This window comes from Siniperca chuatsi, linkage group LG6 (genome assembly GCF_020085105.1).
Source record: "Siniperca chuatsi isolate FFG_IHB_CAS linkage group LG6, ASM2008510v1, whole genome shotgun sequence".
NCBI lineage: Eukaryota > Metazoa > Chordata > Actinopteri > Centrarchiformes > Sinipercidae > Siniperca > Siniperca chuatsi.
This window is the reverse complement of record NC_058047.1, coordinates 10860066-10879627: the sequence shown is the minus strand read 5'-3', so window position 1 is coordinate 10879627 and position 19562 is coordinate 10860066. Positions and strand designations below refer to the sequence as shown.

At 38.7% G+C, this 19562-nt stretch overlaps 1 protein-coding gene across 2 annotated transcripts in view; it reads right to left on the bottom strand.

Moving 5' to 3' along the window:
- Positions 1 to 14688, bottom strand: part of LOC122878125 (cAMP-specific 3',5'-cyclic phosphodiesterase 4D-like) — a 105387-nt gene extending 90699 nt beyond the window's left edge. Inside the window, exons 1-2 of one of the 2 annotated variants that reach the window (XM_044200491.1) lie at positions 14465 to 14688; positions 4272 to 4322 (exon numbers count right to left, since the gene is read on the bottom strand). In XM_044200491.1, the coding sequence (XP_044056426.1) occupies positions 4272 to 4286 (15 nt within the window). In that variant the 5' untranslated portion in view covers positions 4287 to 4322; positions 14465 to 14688. The remainder of the gene's footprint in view (positions 1 to 4271; positions 4323 to 14464) is intronic. The other variant, XM_044200488.1, reaches the window with a different exon arrangement.
- Positions 14689 to 19562: the final 4874 nt, after the last annotated feature.

Below are 19562 nucleotides of genomic sequence, written 5' to 3'. Positions count from 1 at the left end.
TTTTCTTCCAGTTAATCAGCAGCAGAGAGGAAGCAGCAGGCTGTGTTATCACCTGGCTGATCCCCTACCATGCAACACACTGAGAGTGAGAATGAGATGGAGGCAGTAAGGCTGGTGTGTGATCGGATGGGACGGCGGATGTTCTGCCTCTAAGAACCAATGAGCTGACGGGACTTGTCCTCACTTCGCTTCTCCATTAACCAAGAGTACAAGAGTACAGCTCCTATTTCTGTGTGCTTTTCTGCAACTAGGTGTGTAAAAATATCCTCTGTGCCTCTCCTATGACTGATTATTGAGCTCTGGTGTAAAATGGCAGTCCTATAAATACGCCCCTTCCTTTTTAATACTGAAGGACTGGCACCAAAACCTGAAGTTTACCACTGTTTTTTTGTTTGCCAAAACATTTTCTACTATAAAACTCGAAACAAATTTGTATGCACCTAAAGTTCATTCATCTTCCAGGGTGATGAGCTGCACAATGTAACAATATTAGCATAGAGCTCAGTGCACACCAGGAATGTCCATATTGATATAATCTATTAGTACAATCGTTTATAATTTACAAATCTGTGAGTGACCAATGCTTTTCATATTGTAACTTTCTCAGGTTTGCTTCGTATAAAAAAAAAAGACTGACATGGTCACAACATTGCTCACTCCCAAATTTTTTAGCCATGGTAGCAGCGTGACTCTATGGATGGTAATGCCGGCCTGTCAGTCGTTCGGCCCACCACTTTGGTCCAGACTGAAATATCTCAACAACTACTGGACAGACTACCATAACATTTTGTACATTTTGTGACATGGTGCCAAGATGATGCAGCCTACAGGCTTTGGTGATCCCCTGACTTTTTCTCTAGCACCATCATCAGGTCAGAATTTCAATTTGTCCAATACTATGACTAGATGCTTGGGAAAACTAATGGCATTCCTTTCAACCTCGGCTGAGCACTGTGTTTAATGCTAATTAGCAAATGTTTGCATGCTAACAAACTAAATTAAGATGGCAAACATGGTCAAGAAGCCTCAGCATGTTAGCATACTTAACATTTAACTGAACTAATAAATGAAATCAATCTGGAAATTCCTGTTGAGCACTGGAATTTCTGTGTTTATAATGCAAATATTGTAGCTGCTGGAATAATGTGAATGTAACATCAAGTAGTTAAGTTTGACCAGCGGGACAAAGAACTGCTGTTTGTCAACATTTTATGCAGCTGCTTCACACCTTCAAACAGCAAACCACTGGAAGGATTTTACTGTAAAGCAGCTGTGAAGCGTCAACTTGACCACGTGACCACGCTTAGCAACCGTTAAACTTTTAAAGTTAAACATCTGCATTGTTGCAGCATCATGTGGAAACACACTGCTCATCAAAGTGTAGATACACAATGCACACATATCCCAACGGTTTATAAATTTGAAACTAGTTTACCAAGAGCCTCTAAGTGACATTTTCTGTCTGAGCTGGGACAGTTAGATTTTTCTTTATAGCGTTTTATTATTATTAGTATTATGCTCTGTGCGGTTGGCAAAACAATCCAACGGAATGTCTACAATCTGTTGCAGCCAATATAGTTTTAGGTCAGCTTCTCCAGCAAGTATCCTTCTTTATTTTATTTCCATTATGACAGTTTGGTTATTTTTTGCATCTTGGATTTATGATCTGATAAATATTTTTCTCTGCTGATACTCTCTCTCTCTCTCTCTCTCTCTCTCATTTTTGCTAAATCAGTCGATTTTTGTGTAAAATGTGACAATTTCCCTCAACTGCAGTAAATCAAGGCTCTTGTGTCACAATAAAGAGACCTTGACACCTTCCACCAATCCCCATCACTTTCTTGCAGATAAACACAGAAAATGGCTTTCATAATTCAGCCTTTTGTGCCCAGAATAAACAACCTGATGGATGTCAAAATGTGTTTCACCTCATCAGGAGAGCGGAGTGCTTATTTTTTCTGCTAGAATCAGACGTCCTGGTCAAAATAAAAAAGGAAACTAATATCGACTAATATCACAGTGGTGGATTTATGCCACCCGAGGAGGAAAGAGTGTATTAGTGTGTGTGTTGAGTAGCAGCTCAGACATCTCGCTGCTCTGACCACAGTCAAACATGCATCCAAAGTTTAACGCCACAGGTATCCCACAATTCACTGGGCTCCCATCTGCCCTGCACAGCATGTACGCTCTCATTTACATACTCTATTCATGCACAAAACACAGGCATACATATGCTTACACACAAAGACAATGCACACATACATTACAGTATTGCTCCACTACACACAGACACACACACACATCCTTTCACACACATGCAAAGACACACACACACACACAGACAAGCTCCAACAGCGTGATGATGTAATCAGAGATCATACGAGCATTTCATTAGGACACGTTGATCCTTCATGAACTCATGAGAGCAATCAAAGCTGCCGCTGTTTTCCTAATTGGAAAAATTCATATTAATTCATCATAATGGTGAGAGGAGCGGAGCTGGATAAAACTTCCCACTGTGAGAGTGATGTGTGATATGTGTGAGTGTTTCACAGCAGACAACCAGTTTTGCCAGCTGAAAACATTCACCTGTATGTATAATGACACCCAGGGGTGCAAAGAGTACGATTAGCATTGCTCCATAAATAGAGCCAGTCTCCAATCAACCCTCTCCTTCTCAACCCCCCTCCACCTCTCTCTGTAGGCATGTGCGTGTGCCATGATTAACTCTGCAGGCAAACAGAAACAGACTGTTTTCATGAAAGCTGGGATTTTCCAAAGTGCTCTCAAAAAGTTACTTACAGAGCAGCCAGGGGCAAAGCAGTGGGGGTTTATGGTTACATTTGTCAGCTCTGTTTTCTAAAAATGTCTGTGGTAATATAATAAATATAAATATAAGTCTAAGACAGTAACACTACTGCACTGATCACGTGTCAGAAATCAAGAGTAACGCAACTTCATTTCTGCCAAATTGTACAATTGTATAATCATAATTTAGATAGTATTTTGTAGTAAATGTTCATGACATTTTTGGTTTTATGCACTTTAGAGCTTAAAGTTGAATAAGTTAGATTTAGAAGGATGTTGTGCAGTAGTTCTCTAATGAAGGAAAATGAGTTAAGTCTTATTGTAGGCACGAGTGACTGAATTTGCTCTGCGGCTCGGAGATAACAAGGCACTAACGCTGAGGCCATGTCCATAGAGAGGGAAAACTTTCTTAAAATTTTTTCTATATTTATTGGGAAAGTGAAAATAGAACTTTTTTAAAACACTGACTTCAGATCACTGACTTGTGCTTTGTTGTGCAGGGCCATTGCAAAGGCTTGTGCATTTAATGTATGTATTAACTTTTTGGAAACACTTCTGTGTGAATGGGGATTTTTTTAAAGTAAGAAATAAAGTTGTGCTTTGAAAAATTAAATACCAGATGCAGCTTTAGTTTTTGCATGGTTACTAGCAGTAATCTGATTGAAGCTGCTTAGTTATATTAATATCTACTTTGTCATCTAACTTGTGGTGTTGCTGGTGTTTCTTACTGGTACCGGATGCTGGTTTAATTTAGAGTGCGTTCAGCATCAAAATTCAGAGTATGAAACATAGTTGTGAAAGAACATCCACAGACTGTATCCTGTTACAATAACAGCTCAACTAATTTTCTTCTTAGTCAATATTAGAGTGATTTAAAATAAATCTCACTTTAGTTCAGTCAACTTTCATTTTGTTATGAAGTTATGAATTTTACACGTGAAAGAAGTTGAACACACTGCTGTAACTTTTGGACCTTCTATGGTAAGAGTTATTAAGTTAGAGATTAAATTCATAATCACCAATATGTCCTTGATGCAAATGCATATATGTGCATCTATATGGTAAATATTTCAAAACAGTCTTTGAAGCAAGCTCACCTTTCTGTGTGAGAGAATAATTAAAAGCCATTTCAAAATGCTTCTAGTTTTCCAACAACAACTGATGTGGCTCTGACTAATTCATGATCAGTCACTCATTGTGAGTGTGTGTATGCATATGTCCGCTGTGTCTTCATTAACAGCAAACAAAGCCCTGAAATAAAGATAAATTTTTTTTGGCCGTGAGATAATCCAAGTTCAAAACCAATCAAGATCAGACAGAAAGATACAATGTGAGTCAGACTGAGGTTTGATGCTTACATAGGACTTATCACTAAAGTAAATTACAGACTTGATAAGGCGGATCGGAGGTTTGTTTGTGTGTGTGTGTGTGTGTGTGTGTGTGTGTGTGTGTAAGATATTTACCTCAAGCCAAGACATTGATGCCGGTTAGTTGTTGCAGTAGCGAGACAGCAGCTGAAACAAAACAACAAAGAAGTGATTTCAACATTCATCACTCATAATAATCCAGTTTTGTCAAAAGACATAACTACAAGTCGATCATTATGAAGTATACTCATAGGCTTTTTTCCACTTTAAGGGGACATAAGAGAGACTGGCTATCTGATGCAGCTTTAGTTTTTTTTTTAATCTCTTTTTTAAAATTTCTTTTATCTACTTTGTCATCTAAGTGTTGCTGGTGTTTCTTACCAGATGCAGAGTAAATATTATAGTTTGAGGTTTTGTCATATTTCCTGTTTTATTTTGTAGTATTCTCCTCCCTTTGTGTGTCTTGTGGTTTTATTTCCTGTCTTTGTTTGCTTTCCCTCCAGTTTTTATTGTTGGACCCTCCTTGATTGTTTGCACCTGTGTTTCGTTGTCTCAACTCCCTTAGGGTATTTAGTCCGGGTCTTTTCCTTTGTTCGTTGTTGGATCATTGTGTTCCTGTGATGTGCGGCTCCCTACATGTGCGTGTGTCTTTGTGCCGTTGTCAAGCGGTCAGGCACTTGTTTCTGTTGAGTTCGGCTGGAATGATTCTTTGTCTCCCTTGGACTGTGTCTGGATTCTGGACTTTGAACTTTGCCCGCTCCCTGTTGGATTTGTTTAGCCTCGTTGGACTCATTTGTTTCTTCCACTGCCAGCCAGTAACCCATTTTCCCGTACCCGGACCTGTATCTGCCTACCCGCCTGTTACCTGTCTGTTGCCTGTCTGTCTGCCTGTACCTGCCTGTAAGCTATGTCACCCAATAAATACTGAAGTCACCCCGAATCCTGGTCTTCTGCATTTGGGTCCTCATACTGCACCACATACGACACTAAAGTGACAAATAAATCATCCATCACTTCACTATCTGCAGAGATTTCTGGCATTCAAAAGTAATTTTCCTGAAAACCTGAATCACTTTAAACCTTTGCTTTGACCATGTTATGGTTTCACTCGTAAAATAACTTTGAAAATAAAAAATATAAAATATAGGAAGTATAAGGAAGCGAGAATGTACTTGTAAAGTAGCCTATAAAAACTCAACATGAATGAGGACTCTCTATAAAGTAGTCATGACTCATCAACACCACCTGGCATTATCTGCTCAGTGATGACTGATGGATCTATGAGCATGCCAGAGGCATCACAAAGGCTAAAAAGCCTTTCTATCCAGCCAGAAAGTACTTTTTTAACTTTGAGGTGATTTGTTTATTTTCAAGTCACACACACAGAGTGCTGAACCCACACGGGCTCAGAAGATGCAGCTGTAAAACAAAATTGAATACAATAAGAAAATTATTACACAAACTCGACAGCAGGGACAAAATGTGTTGTCTCATCTTTAAATTAAATTTGCAAACATGGACACTCTTAAGCGCTTCATGTGACGGACAATAAATCATACAATGTTAAATGGGCTGCACTTTTTCAGGGCTTTTAACCTGAGTACAAAGTGGTTCACAATACCTTATTTTCAGGCCCGTGAAAATAACTTTATTTATATTGCACCTTTTGAAACAAAGTTACAAAGTGCTTTACAATAAAAACAAAATGTTAAAAGTAAATAAAATCCAAAACATAAGATATAAAACAAGATAAAGGACACCTGGTGAGATTTTACATTCCACATTGGTTAATATTTTAGGCCGATTCCAGTATTTTTTTAGACTCAATATATTATATTTTGACTAATTTTAGGCCAATAAATAAATAAACAATCCCTTATTTCCCCATCAGGATTTTATTCCTGGTAGTCAGCAGAATTGATGACCAGTCAAAACTATATATCTCCAAAGTGGTGACTGTGATTTTTTCAGATAAATTGAAGGATTAAGTGTTCCTTCACAAGGTAAATCAATTCTACTTCTTAGGCTAAATAAACCACCAACATTATTATGAAGCTGAAAACAGGACTGTTTTTCTTGGCTAATGAAAAGCTGATACTTTGGAAATACATGTACTTGGCCTAGTGGTTTATGAAAAGGGTTTTGGGGTTCAGTGTCTTGCTCAAGGAAACTTCAACACGCAGGAGGAACTACCCACCCTGAGGTTAAAGCGGTACTCCAGTGTTTTAGTATTGCACTGGGGACTCACAAAAGACAGCAGAGGTCAAGATATCCAGACTTTTGGTCCCTACTGTAGTATGAGTCAAGCTCCAAAAACACTTCCCATAATGCAACTCAATAGTGTCTTTCATTAGACGCCACCTGCCAACTTCTCTCAAACTCCACACCACCAGTATTTAATGCAGGCTTTTGCCATTAAAAAAAGTCTCAAGCCCAAGCCTAACCCTGATGGCATCACAATGACGTCATCAGGGTTATTTTCACAGACTTGACAAAGCTCCTCCAGAGTCACAGAAGACATTACAGTTTTCACAGAGTAAGAAGCACTCCTCTTGATGAGTAAACAGAAATTGATGTGTAAAACTAGTGGATTGCTCCTTTATTGTTGTCTCACCAGAGTTACTGCTGCCTTTTATAAATCACATAAACAAATCATCTTCCTCTCCGGTATTCGTTATGTTGATATATTAACACTTCAAAGGATATTTCTGTTGTGTCACGGCTCTCATAAGATTATTGCACTCTGCAATCAAAATTTAACTTTATTTCTGTCAATTACAACCTACAGTAGCTCAAGGGGACATAATATGAGGAGCCGAACCAAGGAATCAGTTTTATCAGTTGTATTTTATGTTAGTCAATAGGAGTCAATGAAGGTCATGGATTATTAAACTTCCCTTTAGACAATAAATAATGCATTCAATCTACTATTCAGTTTTATTTTTGTACAAACATAATAAAACACAAGAACATGGAAATCTTCACAACAAAATGTTTTATTCACGCTTAGCATCCCAAACTGTCAACTATATCAAGTTATCAGACGTTCATTGTAAAGACAAAACATCTTCAGATTTACACTTCTGCTCTCTGTGCTGCTTTCCAGTGTCTTCATGAAGGGTTTTAATGTGAAGACCAATCAGTACCAATGCTTTTGCATAGTTTAGCCCTTAAACACAGAGTGGACATTTGCTGTCCATCCTCATTCCTCAAAATTAGGGCTGCAATTAACGATTATTTTCATTATCGATTAATCGTTTTGTCTATAAAATGTCAATAAAATTGTGAAAAATGCCTTTTGTAATTTCCCACAGTCCAAAATCCAAATATATTCAGTTTACTATCATGTATGACAAAGAAAAGCATACATCTTCACATTTAAGAAGCTGAAACCTAATTTTCTGTCGACTGAATTTAATTTAATTGGTTTATCGACTAATCGTTGCAGCTCCACTCGACATCTGCTGCTAACTCAGTATATCTAACCTTTTTCTTCTCTTTTCTGCATCCTCCTCTGGTTGTAAAGTCTGCATAAAATATAACTCCCTCAGCTGTTTGGAGGTGAGAAAGGAGTCAGGGTTTGAACTTTCAGTCTTATTTTTCATTCTTTCTATATCCATATTTCTGTCACTTTTCATGGGAACAACTGAGTGCAACACTATGAATGTCTTCCAGGAGAGACTGTCTGAACATGTGCCCCACCCCCTCACACCTTCCAGTGTGGCTGTTTGGAACAACTACAAACATTTTTGATTCCCGACGAATGAAAGTAAACTTAAACAAATTCTTAGATCAAGAGGTCTCTCCAGAAGAAAGCAGTACGGTAATCTGCAGGATGCTGTCGGTTTCATTCGTGAACAGTTAGTGTATCTGTACTGTACTGGACCCCAGAGGGGTTTCACTGAGGAGAAGGAGACGTCTCCAGAGGCAGACTTACAGATGTGCAGTTGAATCTACTTCATAAAGCTAATGTGCTGTATTTGTATAGTGTGGAGCAATAAGTGATGTTCCCTATACATACAGCTCCTACCCAGAAGTTTAATAATGTTCTATCTGATAACTTCTTTGCAATGGACATCATATAAGGTGAGGTGTCCATAAACAATGCTTAATGCATTAACTTGAGATTCTCCACATTACCTCCCATTACAAATAGACATACGGCTCAGAAGGACCGCAAAATATTGCGAGGTAATATAAAAGTAGTCCTCAAAAATATTCTCGCCGTGACCTTTAGGGGGCTCCATATAACCCAGCCCTAAGATGCCCTACATCTCAAATATGCTTGATGCCTGGACTCTTCATCCTCACAAACAAAATTTTATCATGTTCACTTTTTGCACTCACTGAATTTACTCCTAACAGCTGCTGTTAAACCCTTCAGTCTCCAGGTATATTGGCAGGTTTATCAGTTTTATTAAAGACAGTGTGACATTTCCGTTGTTTCCTTACAACATGAACAGTCCTGAGAAACATCCACACTTTACTACTGCTTCTTTAAGAAAATATGCACGTCTCCATGGAAAAGCAGCCCGTGCTGCTCACCAAACCCAACAGTAAACAGGACCTGCTGTTCACATGCTGGAAGCAGATCTCAGCCTGCACATTCATGGTTTCTCATATTTGAAATGTCGAATTACCCATGAAATGTAAAAAGGATGCCGTTTTTACATGCTCAGACTTATAAATGAAAGTAACTCTTTTATGCCTATCTTCAACAGTATCCCCGTTTTGTGTTTGCACAAATGGCAGAATAATAATTGCTTGAAGTTATATCCAAGATTTAATGTATATTTAACAAAGGAAAACACACAATCTGCCTCTGGGCTTTATTGGCTAAACCAGCACATTTCTACCTCCACAAGGATTTTATGTGTTCACTCATGTTGGCTTTTCTGTTTGCTAGTTAGCACAATATCTCAGATGCTTGTTTACAGATTTGAATGAAATCTTGTGGAAATTCAGGCCATGGCTAAAAGAACAAAGAACAAAAGGACAAAGTAATATGTTCCAGGTTCAGATCCAGGTATTTTCCAAGTATTTCTTAACATTACCACAGAGGGCATTTTTGAAATTATTTCACATTTTTGCTTGAGCTAATGTGGTTACCTGAATGAAAAAACTCAGACACACAGACACATGTATCTCATTATTGTCTATCCCTACTTTTATTTTGATGCACAATAAAACATTTTCTATAAACCCTTTTCCCAGATGACATTTTGAAATATCACCATAGAAAAAGCACTAGTGTAAATAATAAAATGAATGGTGGCTGAATTCCATTTAGCTGCTTCAATTTCAGGGTCCTGGTATTGTGCACGCTGACTCACTGTCACACTGTCATGGTTTACTGGGACACTTGAACAGAACAGAGCCATTGTTAACGTTATTAGCAACACCTGAGCATTACCTTCTATAGAGTTGTGAAGTGGGAGTGTTTTTCACCATTTTATATTCCCCCGACTATATTCGACTCCCCCGAACGATCATATAGGTTTATGTTATGGCCACCAGTTTGAATTATTTCCATTTTGTGTCGGAGAAGTCATGTATTGTCAGTTTGGCATGGCGGACGGGTCTAAATATTATAATACCCATGAGTCTCGGTTACCGTTGCTATGGAGAAGAAGCCAGTCAGTTGCGAATGGTTGTTAAATTTGTGAACAAAAGACGGTGTTGCTGAATCAATCAAAAATTTACCCAGAATCCAAAAGTGAATTTATTTAAGCTGTAGATTTTGCTCTCAGGTTTCTTAACACCGTCATCTTTGGCTTCTTTGGCGCACAAAGCAGAATTTTAAGCTCTGTGACTGGATGTTTCTTGCCAAAATGCACCTTGGGAGTTACAGTTATATTCTCCCCCAAAGTTTTTGGCTTTTATCGTCAACTTTTTATCAAAGAATCAGATATTTTCTGACGTAGCTGTTAATTCTTTTTGGACGGATGATTCAACTAGGAGAGTTTCATGTTGATAGGGGACAAAGAAATACTCCAACTGTGAGTCACGTAACATCGGCTATGGGAAAAATGAATGGGACTTTTACCTCCGCCCCAAATAGTGCCTCCCACTTCGCCACTATATGACGATCAAAATGTCTGCTGAGAAAAAGGCACCAGATTTAGAGCGCTCTACACTCTCTGAGCGCTTTCTAGTTATAACTACAGTCTATGAATCCTTCCTCATGTCTTTTTAAACTTGGTGCTTTACTTATATCTTTTACCTCTAAGAAATAAAATGCTCAGCTTTCAGGTTTTCTAGTGGTCCTGGAAACCCTCTGCCCCCTGATACGCTCCACTACAGTCTGCCACACACACATCTCTTCCCAGTTTCACGATGCCTTTTGACAGTGGCAGCCACAGTGCAGCAACAGTGCTTTGAAATTTTGGTCAGTTTCTTTTCTAAGGCAATCTTTCACTTCTCAAAATAATGTCAGCATGTCTTTTCTCTGTCGTGAGCTGACATTTACTTCCAAGGATGAAGCCATCATTAATGTTACTGGTTACATGTGTGCTTTTTCTGCAATGACAACTTATAACATCTGCTGTGAGAAGGGTCTATTTAAGGGCCTAATTGGCAAGCTCTCAGATACTAATGAGTCTCCTAATTAGTGCTTCATTAAAAGGAAGGTGCATTAGGAAGGTCAACCACTTAAATCTTTGTAATCAAAATTTCAAAAGCATTTCAGTTCACTAAAGTGTCTTCAGTACAAATATTTCACATTTTAGAGCAGTGGCAGTGAATTCAAAAGTGAAAATGCTTTTAATTTAACCATTTTCAAAACATTAACTGGCAGCATGATATATAGCGCATAACATCTCGTGCTCTCTCGTATGTGTAGTGTGAGTTGAACTCCCCTGTCCTGGCACAGCAGAGTCTGTAATGATTACCTATCTCAGCAACGGCGTCCTTGTCTTAAATTCTACAATCAACCATCATAAAGTGAACACCCAAGGCGTCTTACGATGTTGTCATCGTGATGACGCACAGCAGATGATAAGGCTAAAGAGTCTGTGCAACATTCAAGAGCTTCACTACGAAACGAGATATTCACTGAGGGAAAATGTGAATCACACCCCCACCCCCAGTGGTGGAATGTAACTAAGTACGTTTACTCAAGTACTGTACTTAAGTACATGTTCGAGGTACTTGTACTTTACCTGAGTATTGCCATTTTATGCAACTTTATACTTCTACTCCACTACATCTCAGAGGCAAATATTGTACTTTTTACTCCACTACATTTGTCTGACAGCTTTAGTTACTTTTCAGATTACAATTTTTCATACCCTTCCTGCACACATTTTTGGCATCATTTGATTTCTCTGGGTTTTGTATTAAACTCTTTCATACTACAATTGTAACTTTATCTGAATTCAATTTTATGTCCACCATCACCTCTTTCATGCTTATCTCAGTTCAGTGCTACTATAACTCTTTTATTCTTGACTTTATTTTGCTTAACTCAACTAATTTTTTTAATTTTAGTTCTAATTTTGTAAATAATTTCTATCTACAGTCTTGGACAGCTTAGCATTTCATTACACATTGTACTTCTATAATGATGTATGTGACAGACAAACATTGATTTGATGTAAATTATGTCATTATGTACCAAAAAAACTAATTAAAAAACAGCACAGTATGTTAAGTTCAAATAGTTTTAAGACTACAGAGAGAGATGTCAGTGAGTAACAGTAAGACCAGCTCAAACAGTGAATGTTACTCACTGAGTAGCCAAACTCAGGCAAACAGAGGATACAGTGCCTTCGGACAGTAATCACTAAGGGACAGGAGAGAGTCATAGTCATAATCGATCTACTTATAGGTGTGTTTCTACTCTATTTCCATGTTTTCTATTCTGTTTTGCTCTCTGCTGCAGACTTGTTTCTTCAATTTCCTCTCATCTTTCTTCCCCAGTCTTCCCTCTCTCTGAGTTTCAAACCAGCGACTCTGCAGTTTGTTAAGCACAACAGCTATGACAAATGACATAGTTTCTGCAACAAGACAGCATAAAGCCTCAACCACACTTCAGAAATAGTAATTGGGGCACCCTGGTAGCTCATCTGGCACACGCCCCATGTACAAGGCCTTACCGCAACCCACGGCCCTTTGCTGCATGTCATCCCCTCTCTCTCTCCCACATTTCCTGTCTCTCTTCAGCTGTGCATATCAAATAAAGACAAAAGCCCCCAAATAGTCTTAAAAAAATAGTAATTACACTAAACAAAGGCTGCTGCTGTGACAAACTTCAAAACTGACAAATAAAGTCTGAATTTCAGTCACCTGTCAATAAAATCCCAGGTTGTTTTTTTTTCAAAGCAAATTCTTCTTCTCACCAGTAATTTCTGAGGAAGTGACAAGAACAATGCCATTTTTCTGTCAAATTACCAGTGAGTCATGCAGACAAAGAAAAGCAGATTTAGGTATTGGCTCTGCAAATGTTTGCAGATCAAACAGCTTGAGATAGTGATGGATGATAAGAGCGGCTCAGTGCTGGAGCAGCACGCCATCTAATGGACACAGAGAGGACGGTCACGACTGGTTTTCTGTGTTTTTTTCTAGTTGAATTGATGACACTGAATGATTCCCAAAGTTTCCCACATCAGAGAAACAGGTTTGACAGACCGACTTTAACCCTGAGGAGCCTGCTATGGCTCTGTGCTGTAACTGTACTATAAGTGTGAAGGTAAGCACAGGTACAGTGAAAAACACTCTTATACAATATATCTCACTGCAAAAACCTTATACCTTAAAGGATCGCATTTTCCTTTCAGGCTGGAACCAGTCAGACAAAAAGTCTTCAAAACTCCTCAAAACTCTGGGGAAACAGCATAAAAAACGTCAAGGATCCCTGACCACTTGAACGGCTGACATTTTGAAAAGAGGTGAGCAATTTGGGCAATTCAGGTGTACAAAATCCTATATAATTTTTTCAAAAGTTCTCAATTCTCATTAATTTAGACAAGAGAACTACAAACAATAATATCCTCATATAAGAAATCTGTAACAGCACTATAATGACAGAAATAATTAGCAATTACAATGAATTATCAGCTAAATGTATTTTGAAAAATAACAACTCTTCTTTCGATATTTTTCCTCATGTTGCTGGTTTGAATCCACAGACTGACTGGAAAAATGAGTAGTGATCTCTTTCTTTCTTTCAGTCAAAAAATACTTTTGAGCAAGGCAATAAACAAGAGCAATGGACCCTACCAGAACTAGACAGCAGCTAAAGGAAAACCAATGTTTAAATTAAAATATATGACTTAAAGAAGGCTAAAACTGATCCCAACCAGAGGATTAATGGGAAACAAACAAAGTGCAGAGACAAAGAGTAGTCTGCATGGTGAGATATGAATTTACTAAAAGATGTGACATTTTTCTTCTCACACTTCTTCCTTCCAATTCTGACAATGTGTGTGAGACAGAAAGTCAGACAGAAATAAAGATAAAATAAACAAAATAAATGATGATAGATTAAATGAGATAAGTTTTAGCCAAAGCTTTACCTCTTCCACTGAATAAGGGATAAGAGGGGGGAGAGATATAATGAATGTGTGTGTCTGTGTGTGTGGGGGGGGGGGGTTATAAAGAGACAGAATGAAGGAAGCAGATATGGAGGAAGGAAGGAGATAAAGACAGGAGGAGGGAACGCATAAATATTTTGTGGAAATACATTCCATGTTGGTTTGCTCATGAAGCCAGTCCAACAGACACAGCTCTGCTTACTGTACAATACAACTGTAAACTATTGCTACTAATACTACTGAACATGTGCTGCACTGATCTTATGATAAACACTGTACAGGATATTATACAAATATTACAGCAAGGCAAGTCCAGGCGGGAATATTACAATACTATGACGAACGTCCATAGAAATATTTTATGGTTTTACAGGATAATCATGGGAATATTCAAGAAAACATTGTTGTAAAGAGACACAAACACACTATTCAAGCCAATTAGTGTATTATAGGGATGAGATATTACATTCATTAAGATAATTTAGTCTAAAATCACTACTGAGTATCACAGACAAGCTTTATGTCGCTATGAGTATGTATTATAAGGATAGTACAAGACTCACACAGGGAAATCTGTGATTTTTCAGAATTTTCTTTTTCCAGGAGCAAACTGTCAGCCCCTCGGTTTTCTTCCTTACTTTGTCATTGTTAAACATGTGGCCTACATATCAAAGACATCAGCTGTTTCTCTGAGCGCATCTGCCTTAATATCACAGTTTTGACGTCTTGAGGCTTAAAAGACTAATTTTCACTCACCTCAGCGACCGGCAGTCCTTTCTCGTGGCGTTTTTTCTTGTAGGAAAATACTGAACCTGTTGGAGTTGTCAGTCAGGTAATACTGCTGCAGTTATCGCTGTTTTCCATTTTTATTGCAGCGAGTTACTTATATAGTTAAACTTCAAACTCTACAACATGCAGCGCCGCATGCCCGGCCGGCCGTCACTGTGACGTTGACGACCGGATCACATGACAGGAAGTGTAGCTCTGAGACGTAAACAACTTTACTATGTTAACCACGAGTTTTGCTGAAGCGGATTTCTGACCACTTTTACTGCTCAGCATTGACCTGTGTGTTACAGACAGAAAATAACACACACACGAACCTAATTCTGTTTGTCTGTTTGCTTATCTAACATTTATTTAGGTCATACAGGCCTAGCTGTAATTATTCATGACTATTTATTTCCCTGCATGTTTTTCAGTTACTCATCTTTCTCGACCTTTTGTCTGCTATTTATGGACTCCTGCTCAGTCACTCCCTTTAATATCTATTTATCTATCTATGATATATGCAAATACTCCATTATAAGTAAAAGCCCTGCATTTAAAATAATACAAATTTACTTAAGTACAGATGTATTATAAGCAAAATCTACTCAAAGTATCAAAAGTGAAAGTCATCCAAATGGCTATCTATCTAGCTATGTATCAGTCATTTGTTTGTTGGCTTAATTTATTCATAATACAAGGGATTAAAGCTATATATATATATATTTCATTTAATTTTCCACTACGCCCTTTCCTGCCAGGAACTTTGCTTTTTCATTTCATTGCCAATAGGTTACAACACAGTAAAAGCCTTTTTTCATTTAGCACAAACAGGCCAAGTAGTGATTTTATGCACATTACAATTGAAAGTGGGTCAAAAAAAGAGAAGAAAAAGAGAAAACAATATAAAAAAGATGTATCAACCAAAGTCAGCCTTCAGGTCTTATGTGAAAACATACTTTGCAACCGTCCAGGATGCCAACATCTACATCGTTCACTTCCTGCTTTCTTACTGTGCAGACACTTTGCTGCTTGCTCTTGCCCCTGCTTGCATTCTTTTGCGGATTTTCTTGCTTTTTCTTTGCTAGAAATGATGAACAGCGGCTCCTCGATATTTATATTGGGACTGTAATCTATTCAGATAAAGTAATTGCTATTGCCATATCTTCAGCACTTTTATGACCTCCTCAGTACTATGTGAGTGCAGCCTACCAACAGCACAAGCCTGTACTGCAGTGACTGGATACTTAGCTAAAGCTAATTAGCAGCAAGATGCCTCCCTTGACCATTGACAACTTTGACAAACTTCTACAAAAAATTGCAATGATGGTAACAAAAATCTGGTTAGAAGTGAAGAACATGTAAGTGAATGGACTATGTGGTAATGACAGCGCTTTACCATGGACTCAAAGCAGTAGACAAGAGCATGCTAACACACGGCTAATTAGCACCAACAAGACTACCAATAAACAGGAGGTCTGTGTACCAGATAATAACTTGTTTTGCAACAAGTGGTATCCTCCAGGGAGGATACCACTTGTTGCAAAAGCCTAAGAGTAAATAATTTCCCTGGGAAATGGGAGGACCAGTAACAGGCAGAGCCCAGCGCCCTGAGATTTGTGATGCGACAGGTTGCGACATGGCTCTTAACTGCATGCACCGTTCATTCAGTGCACTTTATTGACAATTTCAACTTTTTCTGGGACAGCAGACATCTTTTTAAGGCAGATAGACTCTGCCTTAACAAGTCAGGAGTCAAATTGTTCATCTGTAACCTATTTTACTTCCTACGTCACCCATCTGTTCCCTCTGCCAAGGACAAAAGACAAGAGGAATCAAAACAGGAGGAAGACATAACACAGCGCGGTAGAATCCTTGAAGGAGAGCCACCTCAGCCCCCGCCTGAAGAGATCTTTAATCATCAGAGACATCAGAGCCGAGAGGAAGAGTCTCCACCCCCCTCACCAACAACCACCGGTGAGGATTCACCTGCTTCACCCCCCCAAACCCCATCCAGGTCATCCTCATCTCCAGGCATCCTTTCTCCCTCCTCCCCCTCTTGGAGTTCACTGACCAGATGAAAGAGCTGGAACCAAACGTACCCCCCACCCCTTCCCTTGCCCTGCTCCCATTTTCTCTCCCCTAAACCCCCCCCAACGACCTCAGAATCATCCTCTGTCACCCCAGCCCAATGAAGGTACAGTGTGTCAACTTGCTTGTGTACAAAATACAGCAAGCTCTAACTGATATCTGCCGGGTCCAGGCTACAAGACTAATGGCACTCGTGACTCTTCCCTGGACAAGCCAGGGCCCTGTGTGCTGCTAGCTTTCTCAATTCCTGTCAATAGAAAAAGAATGGAAAATCTGTTAAGAAACAGGAAGCACTCAACTGATTCTGCAAATTTATCAAATAAGGCATCCATTCCTTATCAGCCACAGCCTGTCACAAAGAAATGGGCAGATAATGCTTTTAACACACTGAATTTATCATTATTAAACGTCAGGTCTTTGGCAGGAAAAACTGTTTTAATAAATTATTTTTAGCATGAAACAATCTTAATTTCATGTTTTTAACTGAAAGTTGGTTAGACAAAGATAACAGTGTAGCTGTTCTTATCGAGTCTGCCCCTCCCAACTTCAGTTTTATGAGCAAAGCTAGAGTGCATAAGAAAGGAAGTGGAGTTACCATTTTGTTTAATGATTCCCTCCAATGCAAGAAGATGTCTTGTGGAAATTTTGCTTCTTTTGAATTTGTGGCTCTTCAGTTGAATTCCTCTTCTCAAGCTATATTTCCACCTACAGGCCACCTAAATACTGTGCAAACTTTTTTGATGACTTTACTGAACTATAATCTGTATTGACTTTGAGTGTGTAGTCATTGTTGGTGATTTTAACATCCATGTTGACAACCTCCAGGACTAATGAACTGTGTTGTGCTCTTGATAACTATGGCTTGTGACGGAGCCCACACACAACAAGGGGCACACTCTTGACTTAATCATCTCCAAGGGTCTGAACATTTCTAAGGTTGTAGTGACTGATGTTGCTCTCTCTGATCATTCATGTGTTTTCTTTGAGAGTGCTATCTCAGTGAAAACAAATGTTCAAACAGAGGTAATCACAAAACAGTATATCACTGAAAACACCAGTTATATTTTTTCAGGCTTTCTCTTCCACGCCCGCCCTCTCTAGGGTCACACTCGCTCTTGCTTGTAGACTTGATGTAATTGATGTCATTGCACCCACTAAGGGTCTCTGGTAAGAAAAGATCTCCATGGAGAAATGCCACGCTGGTAAGAATAGAGTGTCGTAAAGCTGAACGCAGGTGGCGAAAAACAAATCTTAAGGTTCATTATGACATCTATAAAGAGAGACTTTGCATTTATAATTTGGAACTGAGAAATGCAAGGCGGTCCTTCTTCTCTGATATCATCACCAAAAACAATGATGCACGTGCCTTGTTTGCTATGGTCGACAGGCTAACAAACCCTCCTGTGTCAGTAGCCTCTGAACTTCTATCCACCAGGGCCTGCAATGAATTTTCCTCCTTCACTGACAAAAGTCTCCATATCAGGTAGAGGATGTGTTGTCCCTGTGTCCAATTAAAATCAATTCAAATAGCACAGACACAATTTGATCAACCATTAACAATAAAAACTTGGAGGACATTATAGAACATCTGAAATCCTCTTCCTGCTGCCTTGATATTCTGCCAACAGGCTTTTTCAAAAATGTTTCTAACTGCATGGCCTCAGATCTTCAACAAATTGTCAACATGTCTCTTCTCTCAGGTGTCTTTAAGTAAAATCATTGAAAAAGCTGTTTTTCAACAGCTGAACAACTTCTTGGCATTAAACAGCTGTTTGTCTTCCAGTCAGGTTTTTGAGCACACCACAGCACAGAGACTGCTCTTGTTAAAGTCTTCAATGTCATCCACTTAAACAGTGGCAGAATTTCAGTCTTGGTATTATTGGATCTCAGTGCTGCATTCAACACGGTCGACCACAACATATTACTAGACCAAATGGAAAACTGGGTGGTACATTCTGGCTCAGTATTAAACTGGTTTGAATCCTGCTTAAAGGACAGGGATTACTTTGTGTCTATAGGTAATTACACATTTGAGCGGTCTAAAATTACATGCAGAGTTCCCCAAGGCTCCATTCTGGGCCCTCTTCTGTTTAACATCTACATGCTTCCACTGCCTCAGATTGTGGAAAACAACAAAATATCTTAACATAATTATGCAGACAACACACACATTTACATAATAATGTCACCAGGGAACTATAATCCAATACAAGCGCTGAGTAACTGCATTGAACAAATTTACGATTGGATGTGCCAGAATTTTCTTCAGTTAAACGAAGATAAAACCAAGCCAGTAATGTTGGTGTAGGCATGGACTCAGACCTGAATTTCAGCAGCCACATTAAAACAACAAAGTCAGCCTACTACCACCTTAAGAATATATCCAGAATTAAAGGACTTATGTCTCAGCAGGATTTGGAAAAACTATGCATTTATCTTCAGTAGACTCAACTGCTGTATCTGTGTCTTTACAGGTCTCTCTAAAAAATCAGTCAGACAGCTGCAGCTGATTCAGAACGCTGCTGCTCACATCCTCACTAAGACCATGAAAGTGGATGACATCACTCCAGTTCTGAGGTATTTACTGGCTTCCTGTCTGTCAAAGAATTGATTTCAAAATACTACTGTTGGTTTTTTATAAAACACTGAATGGTTGAGAGCCAAAGTACAATTCTGATCTTCTGATACATTATGAACCATCCAGACCTCTCAGTTCATCTGGGGCAGGTCTGCTTTCAGTCCCCAGAGTCAAAACTAAACATGGAAAAGCAGCGTTCAGTTTTTATGCACCATATATTTGTTTGTTGCTGCCTTTTATTAAATCAAATAATGAATCATTTCTTACACAGCACTATAACTTTTACTCTCCTGTTTTATCTTGTTTCTATTTTCTATTTAACTCTTTTTAAGTGTATTTAAATGTCTTTTTATATTGCCCTATGTTTTATGTAAAGCACTTTGAATTGCCTTGTTGTTTAAATGTGCTATACAAATA